Consider the following 12,451-nt stretch of genomic DNA (forward strand, 5'->3'; position numbering starts at 1 on the left):
TTAAATGTAATTATGCTTTTATATATTTTAGTAACCTTACCCTCAACTGCTTTTTTTTTAACTTTAGCAATCAAATAAATCTTAATCTGTTGCAAGGTACTCAAGTTTACCAGTTTCGTCTCCTGTAGCAGAGTAAGCATCATTTGCTGAAGGCGGAAAATTTTACAAAGATCAAATAACAATGGAACATTTCTTTCTCTTCTTCTGCTAAACCCCTGAATCATATGAGGGAGGTTGTGGCCTCATGGTAATGTCATTGGGCTCATAATGGAGAAACCCAGATTAATGTACTGAGGATATGGGTTCAAATTCCACTACAGCAGCTCGTAGAATTTAAATGCCATGAATTAATGAATTTGGAATTAAAAGATAATTTCAATAATTGTGATCACGAAATATCATTAAATGCCTTACCTGAAGGATATGTGCAAACCTGGTCTGGCATTCATATGAGTCGAGAGCCACAGAAGTGTGCTTGACTTTTGATTTCCGTCTGAAAGGCTTAGCAACCTATTCACTTGTTCCAAACAGCTACATAATACTAATAACAGATGGACTACAGTGGTTCAAGAAGCAGCCCACCACCTTCACAGGGGCAGTTAGGGATGGCAACAAATGCTGACATGACTAGTGTTTCCCATATCTCATTAAAGAACAAACTAAAGGTTAGTCAAAATCTAATTTGCATAATATATCTGTGATCAATCCAAATGGAAAGTTGCCTGCTAAACTGCAACGATGGATTGTGGTGATGTAAGTATTTTGCCAACAGAAGCCTAGGAATCTCTAAAGCAAAAAACGAGCCTTCTGTTTCTGCTTGCTTATCTGGTGATGCTTTAATTTTGTCCTCTTTTTGCAGATGCATAGTCAAAATCACTGGTGATATGACCATGTCGTTTCCAAGTGGAATAATTAAAGTTTTTACCAGCAATCCATCACCTGCAGTGCTTAGCTTCCGAATACGGAATACCAGCAAATTTGAACAAATCCTCCCAAATGCACAGCTTGTATATAGGTAATTTTGTTCTATTTGGGTTATCCAGTATCAAAATTTACATTTGCTAGAATTTAATTTAAAAAAAAGAAAAAAACTGTGCTGTCTGCTGTAATTGTATAATCGTGTAGACTTTTAGTGACAAGCATTATAAATCATGTATTTGTATGTTGGTTGAAGACTTGCTAACGTCATAAAGTTGTAGGCTCAGGCACTGAGCACATTGTTTAGGTTTCATTGTGATTCTGTGCATTGTTTAGAGCAACTGTCTTTCAAAAGCTATTGACAGTATTCAAAGGACAGGTGCGAAGTGCTCTTCCACCCTCATAATCTTAATCTCCAGATGACACAGACATTACATATTTTGAAATTACAAATTTTTATGTGTCGCATTTCATTTTACAATCCTTATTACAAATATTCCAAATTTAGAGTGAATGACCTCTTGAATACAAAGTATGCTGCAACCATTTGAAGATCTTGTTTTGAGTTAAAATAGCCCATGTGATTTGCATGCTGAAAAATCACTGAGGGATCCCTTCCTGTCTTGTGTTAAACGAAATTCTAACTTTCAAGGGTGTCATCCAATCTTGGGCCTATTTTGACTGGCTTAAATTGAATATAGTTCATTTTTCTGGTTTGAACTCATTTGCGTATTTCTGTTAGATGATTATTCTCTGCATAATATTATTGCCAATACAATGGAATGAAAGCACAGAATATTCAATGAACAGAACAATGTAAGTGGTCAACTGTCTCATTGATGAAATGAGATATATATGCAAGCCTCAAGCTTTTTCACACTGCCAGTCAGTGTTAGTAGGCTTTTGTTGATCGCTATTTTCTGGCATAAATCAGAATTTGAACTTCGCACGCCAAGTCATTTTGAGGTTGTCTAAAAAATCCATGCCCACACCCTGCGGGCTCTTTATTTTCCACTGTAGGTTTGTGTTATCTTTGAGGTTGCTGTATTACTAATGTAAAAATCGAGAATTCTCTTCAGCTTTGAAACTGTGTTTTGTCCTGAAAAGTGGGTTCTGTACTATGTTGTATAATAATACCAATGACAGGAAGAATAGGCACCACTGCACCCAGTTGTCAGATCCAGGTTCTTTCAAAGGGGTCATTAGGTTGAAGACTTGAGGTGAATTCATAGTAAAATGGCTAGTACACAAAACACTTATTGCATGCAAACGTTGAGCTTGCAAGTTATAACATCCAGCTTAACTACATTAAATCCACCCACTAGTTAAGAAAAAATGATTTACAGAATGATTGCTTCAATAATAAGCATACGTGTTAATCATCAACATTTCACACAGCTGGTAGTATGGCTTGTCAGCCTGGAATTTGAACAATCCTTGCACTCAAGGTCACCTCAGAATTCTGCACGTATCTTCTGCCTGTCTAACTGGCCAGAATTTGCAACAACGATTATTACCAAATTGTCTGTGAACTGTGCAGAATAAGTTATTTTTAGAATGAAATGTTGAATTGTAGGTAATTGCAGAGGGAAAATTAGAAATCAAAATTGTTGAAGTCACATTCCATTGTCTACCTCAGAAGATAAATCTTGCACTTTAATTATGTACATTTGTTTTCAGACATTTCTGTGATTATCACTGCAAAAACGTACTTCTGTTCACTTGAGATTTTCTCTTCAACATACTCATGTAAATGTTGATCTTGTGTGAAAGCTGACCCCATGGCATTATATTCCATCTGCCCAAGTATTTGCTCACTCACTTTACCTGTCTTTAGCACACTGCAGAATGATGTTCACCATTTGCCTCCCACCCATTTTCTTCATCCGCAAGTATGGCTAAGTGCATTCACTTTCTTTATATACGCCGTTAATATATTTTGTAAATAATTTGTGGCCTCAGTACCGATCTCTGAGGCTTCACTGATTACAAGTTGCCATCCTTAACATGTCATCCTTGTCCTAATTCTGTCTTCTATTAATTAGCCAATCCTCTATCCATGCAAATATACTACCTCCAACTCCATCAGTTCTTATTAAGTTGCCTAATGTGTGGTGCCTTCTCGAACATCTGCTGAAAATCCAATTGTGTTTTATCCTGTGCTTCCCCTTTGTCTATCCTGCTTCTTAGCTCCTCAAAGAATTCTTATAAATTTGACAGATGGTGATGACCGTTATTCTGAAAATTTCAATGTGAATTGTTGTAGTTAATTAGATAATTACATTGCATTGAATGTATTATAAGTCATTTGTAAAATAACAAAATAAATGTTAAACAATCTGAATTCTTTATTCCATTGTTACAATTTTATTTTGCGTCTACTTCAGCCCAAACCAAGAAGGTATATCACCTCTTACGAATACGACATGCATGAAAGCCCAACTTTTGGTTTAAAATGTTGGTCTCAAATTTTTACGCAAGCATGTAAAGTAAAAGGTATATACGGTAAATCTGCAACTTAAATTATGGTCGGATCAAACTTTATTGTCCATTGGGTTTTAATTTTCATAGAAAAATGGGGCCAGTTACTGAGCAGGGATTAGTTACTGAGCTTAGCATAATCAGTTGCCCTAGCCATTGCTTTATATTCCAAATGTTTTGAGTTGTCAGATTTTTCAATAAGCATTTTTATGAGCTTCTGCAAATTAAAGGACCTAAGGAGAAGGAACCAGTCTTTTTGTTTTAGAACTCCTAGCTCTAAAGAGTTGAACAATTTTTAAAATACTTTTTGAATGCTGGGTCGAGATTGGAAATTATTGATGAACAGTTCTTTTATTTGAAAAAGGAAAGATGTTGATGAACTGCTCAAAATGCACAGAAGAATTAAGAATAAGTTCAACAATCATGTTAATACATGTAGAATTTGTGAATGTTTGCAGTTGTGCAGCCTGATCCGAAGTGTTTGTTGTTTTTCTTTTAGTGATCCATCACAGAATGATTCAAACTCAAAGGACTTTTGGATGAACATGCAAACTCTCACTGCCTACCTCAAAAAACTGGCTGAACAGAACCCATCTTCCTCCTATTATAATGTGGATATCCTGAAATATCAGGTAAAGCAAGCAATGAAGCACATATTACTTTGTAATATGCATTTTTTTCAGTGCAAATTCAGATTTGTCAGATTTAATTTCTGAAAAGTAACTAAGTTGAGCACTTTTTGCAATACTACTGGTGCAGGAAGCTTACAGATGCATTGAAGTAGTGAAGAGTAATAGGACTATTTTTACCTTTCATAATACTATGAAACATTGGATTATATTGGGCCTAACTTCTCTGGGCTTTAAAGAATGAGAAACAGTCTTGTTGAGGGATATAAGGTTCTGAAGAGGCTTTTGATAAGGTAGATATTAGGCGATTGTTTCTGCTGGTTGGGAATCTGAAACATGAGTACAGCTTTACGATGAGGAGCCAATCATTCAGGACTGAAATGAGGAGAGTTACTTAACTCAAAGGGTTGTAAATCTATGAAAACATTTTATACAAGATGGTTGTACATGTTCCATCGCTTATTATGGACCAGGCCAAACCATCAAAATATATTCAGCAGAGTCTAGACCCTAACTTTTCTTATATTAAAGATAAGTGTAAGATGTTGCATTCCAGATGTAATTCGAAAGGTCAAACTACCAGATTTGAAGCAAAACACCCTTTATTCATACATTACAGTTAAAACACTACAAAAGAAAGAAGAAGTTGGAATAACTTAACACTATTGGAAGACTTAACAGATTAATAGATTATTAACTACTACTAATTACCTACTCCAATATAGTAACGTTCCATAAACACATTCTTGACAAAGGCAAATTCAAAAAAACAAATTGTCTCACATGCAACTCCAGCAGCAGGGAGAGAACTCCCACCTTTTGGCTGTAACCGAAAGAGAGAAAAAAAAGCTTCCACATCTTTAAGAACGCTGCTACTGAAAATCTAAATATCCTGGTTGTGTGAGAGCTTGCCCCAACCATTCAGGCTGCTTCTATTGTTATTACATTTTAAAAATAACCCAAGGCCTCACACGCTGTTTACTGTTTTCGATCCAAATAGACAGCTCGCCGCCTCTATCTTAAAATCTCTCTTTAAAAAAGGACAAAATACACCTCTTAAAACCATAATATCGTCACATACCAAATCATTTAATCTCTCAAAAAAACTGAGAAATATGAGAGGGCAGAAAATTGGAATTGAAGTCTGTTTTCACTCATGATCATACTAAATAGTGGAGCAGACTTTGTTGGACCATATGGTGTACTTTTGCTTCAGTTTCTTGTGTTCTATGCAGTTTGAATGGCTGTTGTGATGCTGGATGTATTGTACAATTATATACTTGAGATTCTTGGATTTGGATTTGAAAATAGAGGTAGAGGAATGCGGGTTAGTTCTGTAACTTTTTTTTTGAAAGGTTAGGAAGTCATTTGGTGACCTAAATGCATCAATTTCATAAAAGTGTGTGTTGCAGTTGAGTATCCACGAGAATCGCATGTATTGTTCATGAATAAAATGTTTATGCTGTTGGGTTGATAAGAGAGTAAAAACATTAAGATGATTAGATTAGTTTTGATTTCAGAAAATCCAGAGTTTTACTTCAAAGCAACCCAAGGTTCAGTTCAGAAGATGGAACAGTTTCATAGAATAGAATTCATAGTTTTGTTCCCTTAGGCTGTTCAGCCAGATTTGTTTTTATGATTCCTTTTCGAATCTACTGGCATTAACTTCTCAAACTTCTGATAGCCTAAATGTTTTCAGTTTGAACAATATGCAGACACCTACCTAAACTTTTGTGGCTTGGAAACTCCAACCTCAAATATTTAAACCAGTGTGACTGGTTCCCTGAACTGTCTTGATTCTCTTGCTGTGAGAAACTCAGAATTTAATAGAAGTTACATGGAAGAGTTCAGACAGACATCTTCATGTTGATTCAACTGGAAATGTTTAGGCTATCAGAATTTTGAGATGTTAATGCTAGCATATTTGGAACGGAATCATCAAAACGAATCTGCCTGAACAGTCTAAGGGAACAAAACTGGAGGGTGTCAGTTGAGTAAGGATTTAAAAGCTGAAGTGAATGTGATATTTCTCTGGGATTGAGTGCCTATAATGGATGGTGTTGGGGAACATAACTTTGTTATGCATATATTTGTGTGTAAAACTTGTGTTCTCTTGTTACAGTACATCTGCCGTCTTGTGTGACTATGTTTCCATGACTGACTTCTAGGATCTGACTTGTCCAAATTTATGAGATCATGATACTACTTAATGATATCGATTATAGTTTAAGTTTCCTTAAAGCTGCTATAGTTCATCATTCAACAAGTGTGTAATACTTTTAAGATGAATGTTCTATGATTGGTTTATTTATAAAACAAATTGCATTTTGACTCTCACCATTGAGCTATGAAGTGAGGTAGTTAAACAAACTTGAGCTCTTGGCTATAGTTGTGTATTAACACTCAAAGAATAGAATGCAGACTTCTTTATTTTGTTTTAATTAAATCATATAGAACATTAAAGTTAAAGTAAATTTATCCTCTTGCAAACTGCTAAATCTGTGTCAAGGAGCACTACATTCTGAAGTAAAAATTCAAATTATTTTAAATGTCATGTAAAGTTCAGCATTTTTGTACTAATGAAAAACAAATGTTTTGCATTAGAGTTTATGAATAATACTTACATAGAAAGAATTTAGCTCAATTGCTAAATGATGAATATGCTAAATGTCCTTTGCTTCTGTCCTTCCCATGCCCTCAAATTTAAATGAAAAGGTAGAATATATGCTATATGTAGCTAATTAATCCTTAACAGCCTGTTATTCTGCATTTGTAGAACATTTAATTAGAGTTCTTAATGTATTTAGAAATGCATATAAATGTGAACAATATTTTAACATTTCCCAGGACAAACTGCTGGTTTGATGCCTTTTGAGATGCTCAGTTAAGCTGAGTTAAGCTCAGTTAATCATCGTAGAAATTGTTTAATCAAGAACTGATTCTTTGCTTTCAATTTTTTGGTTTCTTTGTTTTTAAGGCCCACATTGGTATGGAATATTATGAAATTTGTTCACTCTAGTTCACATATTTATATAGTACATTAATGCTAACCACATATGGCTAATTTGTAATTCAAATGTGGTTGAACACATTCTGATTAGCAAATAAAATGCATAATTGCATGTATATGATCTCAATGACTTATAATTGCACAGCATTTGCAGGTGTATTTTAACTTGGTGTGCATTGTTGGCAAAATGGCGAGGAGAGTATTCAGGTCCCTGTTGACCATTGGTTATCCTTGGTACAATATGATAAATATTGAAAAAGCAAAAGTACAAAAGTGAACTGCACTTAAAAGTACTGTTGTGAAATTACATGTAGTGTATTGGTGAAAGTGACTGAAATTATGTTGTAATAGCCACACATGTGGCTAATTAATGATTTTTGTTGAACAATATGACTCTAGCATCTCTCCCAAACAACCATTATTCATTTGTCAGCTTAGATTGTGAGGATCATGGGTACATTCAGTAAAGAAACACTGCCAAGCCTGTAGGTGTGTTACCTACATGCACACTGCAATAGGATTTGTCAGACTTGCTAAACCAGCTTATGGAAACCACCTGTCAACAGCGCTAGATAATTTTACAGCTCTCTTTCAACCCTTCCCATTGCAAAGAAATTCTTTCTGCCACATGCCATCTTCACGATAACACAGATTAAATAAGTCCTTAATGAAGTAGGAAACAAACTTAACAAGCAGTGCTTCATGGTGCCCTGCATCCATGTGCCAATATGCTACAATGTTAATGTCACCATATTTGCAGATGAGATTTCAATATTATTCATGGATTTCAGTTTGTGGAGCCCTGATACCAGTACTGGAGTAAATGCGAACTGCTCTGATAGAACAAGCTTTAATTGAACCATGCCGGGATAAGTTCCTTGATAAACTGAATATCTAGAGCTGAAGAGAGAACATTAACTAACTGTAAGTGTGTGGAGGGTTCTGAGACGGGATACGTAGGCTTACAAAGTAAAAGAACATGGCAGCATCACAGGGCAGCATTAATGTAATGATACCCAGGAAGGGACAAAGTGTGCAAACATAATAAGAGCAGCAAATAGGGTTAAAGGGAGGGGCAGGAGGTGTGCAAAATAACAACAAACCAAAATTTAGTGGTTATTTACTTAAATACTTGTAGTTTTAAGAACAAAGTAAATGAATTAACGGCATAAATCAAGTCAAAGAGTATGATCTTACAGCCATTACGGAGATGTGGTTACAAGATAGTCAAGGCTGGGAAGTAAAATTCAGGTGTGCATCACTTTTTGAAACTACAGGCAGAAAGGAAATGGTGACAAGAAGTTTTAATAGTGTGAGATAGAAGAGTATGATAGCAAGAAATGATCTTGGATCAGAAGATGCAAAATTGGAAGTAAGAAATGACAAAGGGAAGACAACGCCAGTGAGAGTAGATTTTAGGTGTCCTAGCAGAAGGGCATAGAATAAGTCAGGAGAAAAAGATGGTATGTAAAGAAGGCAGTACATTAATCATGGTTGACTGTATTCTTCAGGTACCTTGGGAAAATCAAATTGCTAGAGGTAGTCACAAGGAAGAACTTAGAGAATGTATTCAGGCCAGTTTCCTTGAACAATTATAAGTGGATTCAATGAGGAATCAGACTGTTTTGGATCTGGTATTGTGTCATGAAGCAGGTTTAATAACTGATCTTTGTGGAAGAGATCCCTGGGGAATAGTGATTATTGGAAAGGATGACCAGAAACAGTTGAGAAAATAAAGTTTGATGATAGGCCAGCAAGTTATATAAAAACAGACAGTAATCAGTAATATTATCAACCAGCGGCAGCGTAGCTTCATGAAGGGGAAATTATGCCTGACAAAGTTTATTAAAATTCTTTGAGGAGTTAACAACCAGGATAGATAAAGGGGAACCAGTCGGTATATCTATTTGGATTTACAAATTGCATTCAATAAAGTACAGCATATAAGCTACTTAATACAGTAACAACTCATGGTGTTGGGGATGGTATGGATAGAAGATTGACTAACTAATAGAAGACAGAGTTGGAACAAAGGATGTAGTTTCAGAATTGAGTCTGTAACTAGTGAAGTGCTGCAGGGGCAACAGTGACCATTCTAAAAATATTTCTTTTTTCCTGAATTAATGTTTTGTTTAAGCTAGAATTCAAAATGTATTGAAAGAAGTTGGTTAAGCTTAAACATTACGGACATATTTTACTTTAAGGGAAGTGAACATACGATTGCCAAGTTTGTGAATGACATGAAAATAGATGGGAAAATAAGTGGTGAGAATAACACTAAGAGTTTACAGAGAATTAAGTGAATGGGCACACAGAGGTTGATGTGGGAATATGTGATATTATGCACTTTGACAGGAATGTTAAAGGATCTGGCTATTATTTAAATAGGGAAAGATTACAGGACGTTACAACACAGTGGGCTTTGGGGGGTCCTTGTGTATGCATCATACACATCTTCAGGTAAAAGGGATATCTAATGGAATATTGGCCTTTATTTCAAAGGAATTAGAGTATAAAAGTCATGATCCCGGATATAGAGGGATTTTCTTATGAGGAGAAGTCAAGTAGGTTTGGCCTTTACTCAAAGGAGATTAGAAGAATGAGAGGCAACCTCATTAAAACATGTAAGATTCTTAGTCTCTACACTGTTAAACCCCTAAGAAATTGTTTCCCCTAGACTGCGGCGAGTCTAGGGTTGGGGGCGTAATTTCAGAGTAGGGAGTCAACCATTTAAGATAGTACCCACTGCTGCTACTGAGTGCCAGTAGTGGAGTGATTGAGTGTTTGTGGATGTGTTGCCAATCAAGCAGGTTGCTTTGTCCTGGATGGTGTCAAGCTTCTTGAGTATTGGAGCTGCACCCATCCAAGCAAGTCCATCACACTCCTGACGTGTGCCTTGTGGATGGTGGATAGACTTTGGGTTGATAGGAGATGAGTTACTTGCCGCAGTATCCCTAGTCTCTGACCTGCACTTGTAGCCACTGTGTTTATGTGGTGAGTCCAGTTGAGTTTCTGGTCAATGGTCACCCCAAGGATGTTGATGGTGGGGGATCCAGTGATGATAATAACGTTGAATGTCAAGAGGTGGTGGTTAGAGTCTCTTATTGGTTGATGGTCATTGTCTGGCATTAATATTACTTCCCACTTGTTGGCCCAAGCCTGGATATTGACCAAATCTTGTTGCATTTGAGCACGGAATGATTCAGTATCTGAGGAGTCGCGAACGGTGCTAAACACTGTGCAATCATTGACAAACATCCCCACTTCTGACCTTATGACAGAGGGAAGGTCATTGATGAAGCAGCTGAAGATTGTTGGGCCTCGGACACTACCCTGAGGGATTCCTGTAGCAATGTCGTGGAGCTGAAATGACTGACACCCCATAACCATAACCATCTTCCTTTGTGCCAGGTATAACTAACCAGCAGAGTGTTTGCCCGCTGATACCCATTGATGCCAATTTTGCCAGGGCTCCTTGATGCCATACTCTGTCAAATGCAGCCTTGATGTCAAGGGCTGTCACTCTCACCTCACCTCTGGAATTCAGCACTTTTATCCATGTTTGAACCAAGGCTGTAATAAGATCAGGAGCTGAGTGGCCCTTGCAGAACCCAAACTGGGCGTCACTGAGCAGGTTGTTGCTGAGCAGGTGATGTTTGATAGCACTGTTGATGACATCTTCCATCACTTTACTGATGATGGGGAGTAGACTGATTGGGCAGTAATTGTAATTGGCTGGGTTGGATTTGTCCTGCTTTTTATGTACAGGACATACCTGGGCAATTTTTCACATTATTGGGTAGATGCCAGTGTTGTAACTGTACTAAAAGAGCTTGGCTCGGGGAGCGGCAAGTTCTGGAGCACATGTCTTCAGTACTATTGCCAGAATGTTATCAGAGCCCATTGCCTTTGCAGTATCCAACTGTTTCATGATATCACATGGAGTGAATCAAATTGGCTGGAGACTGGTATCTGTGATGTTGGGGACAACTGGAGGAGCCCAAGATGGATCGTCCTCTTGATATTTCTGACTGAAGATTGTTGCGAATGCATCAGCCTTATCTTTTGCACTGATGTGCTGGGCTCCTCCATTGTTGAGGTTGGGGGTATTTGTGGAGCCTCCTTCTCCTCCAATGAGTTGTTTAATTGTCCACCACCATTCACAATTGGATGTGGAAGGACTGCAGAGCTTAGATCTGATCCGCTGGTTGTGGCATCACTTAGTTTTGTCTGTCACTTGCTATTTATGCCGTAAGGCACAGAAGTAGTCCTGTTTGGTCGCTTCACCAGGTTGACACCTCATTTTTAGATAAGCCTAATGCTCCTGGCATGCCCTCCTGCACTTTCCATTGAACCAGAATTGATCTCCCTACATGGTGGTAATGGTTGCATCAAGGGTATACCTAGCCATGAGGTTGTAGATTGTGCTAGATTATAGTTCTGCTGCTGTTGATGGCCCACAGCACCTCATGGATGCCCACTCTTGAGCTGTTAGATCAGTTCGAAATCTGTCCCACGGTGATATTGCCTCACAACACAGTGGAGGTTATTCTCAATGTGAAGTCAGGACTTTGTCTCCACAAGGATAATGCAGTGGTCACTTTTACCTATATTATCATGGACAGATGCTTCTGCAGCTGCCACATTAGTAAGGATGAGGTCAAGTATGCTTTTTCCTTTTGTTGGTTCCTTCACCAACTGCCGCACTCCCAGTCTAGCAGTTGTATCCTTTAGGACCCGATCAGCTCGATCAGTAATGTTGCTGCTGAGCCATTCATTCTGGTGAACATTGAAATCCCCACCCAGAATACATTTTGCGCCTTTGCCACCCTCAGTACGTCCCCAAGTGTTGCTCAACATGGAGGTTGATTCATGGAGGTTTCATTACCCATGTTTAACCTGACACTATGAGACTTCATGGGGTCCGGAATCAATGTCAAGGACTCCCAGGGCAACTTCCACCCGAATGTATACCACTCTGACTCTAAATCTGAATTCTTTACCGAAGATGGTTGTCGAGACTGTCATTAAGTATATTAATTGCTGAGATAGACAAAATCTTAGTTAGTAAGGGAACTGAAGGTTCAGGAAAAGGCAAGAAAGTGGAGTTGAGGATGATCAGATCAACCGTAATCTCATGGAGTAGACTCAATGAACCAAGTGGCATATTACTATTTCCCTTACATCTTATAGTTGTCTTAATTGCACTTCAATTCAACACTATAGGCATTCTCAAGCTAACAAAGCAAAATATGTCTGTAATGTTTAAGTTTAACCAGCTTCTTTCAAGATATTTTGAATTCTTGCTTAAACAAAACATTAATCAGGAAAAAAAATTTTTTTAGAATGGTCCCTTCGTTTTCAAGACAAATTGATAAATATAAAAATATCATCTGTATTTGCAGCCAATCGA

General features: G+C 37.4%; 1 protein-coding gene across 7 annotated transcripts in view; it reads left to right on the forward strand.

The window, feature by feature from the left end:
* The window catches only part of fcho2 (FCH and mu domain containing endocytic adaptor 2), a 210,887-nt gene that overhangs the window by 185,366 nt on the left and 13,070 nt on the right, over positions 1 to 12,451 (forward strand). For all 7 annotated transcript variants that reach the window (XM_088000048.1, XM_043707669.2, XM_043707660.2 and 4 more), the window contains 2 exons: positions 860 to 1,015; positions 3,899 to 4,031. In XM_088000048.1, the coding sequence (XP_087856174.1) occupies positions 860 to 1,015; positions 3,899 to 4,031 (289 nt within the window). The remainder of the gene's footprint in view (positions 1 to 859; positions 1,016 to 3,898; positions 4,032 to 12,451) is intronic.

Source organism: Chiloscyllium plagiosum, unplaced genomic scaffold, assembly GCF_037043375.1.
Source record: "Chiloscyllium plagiosum isolate Xiang-an unplaced genomic scaffold, Cpla_swu_hap1 HiC_scaffold_2, whole genome shotgun sequence".
Taxonomy (NCBI): Eukaryota; Metazoa; Chordata; class Chondrichthyes; order Orectolobiformes; family Hemiscylliidae; genus Chiloscyllium; species Chiloscyllium plagiosum.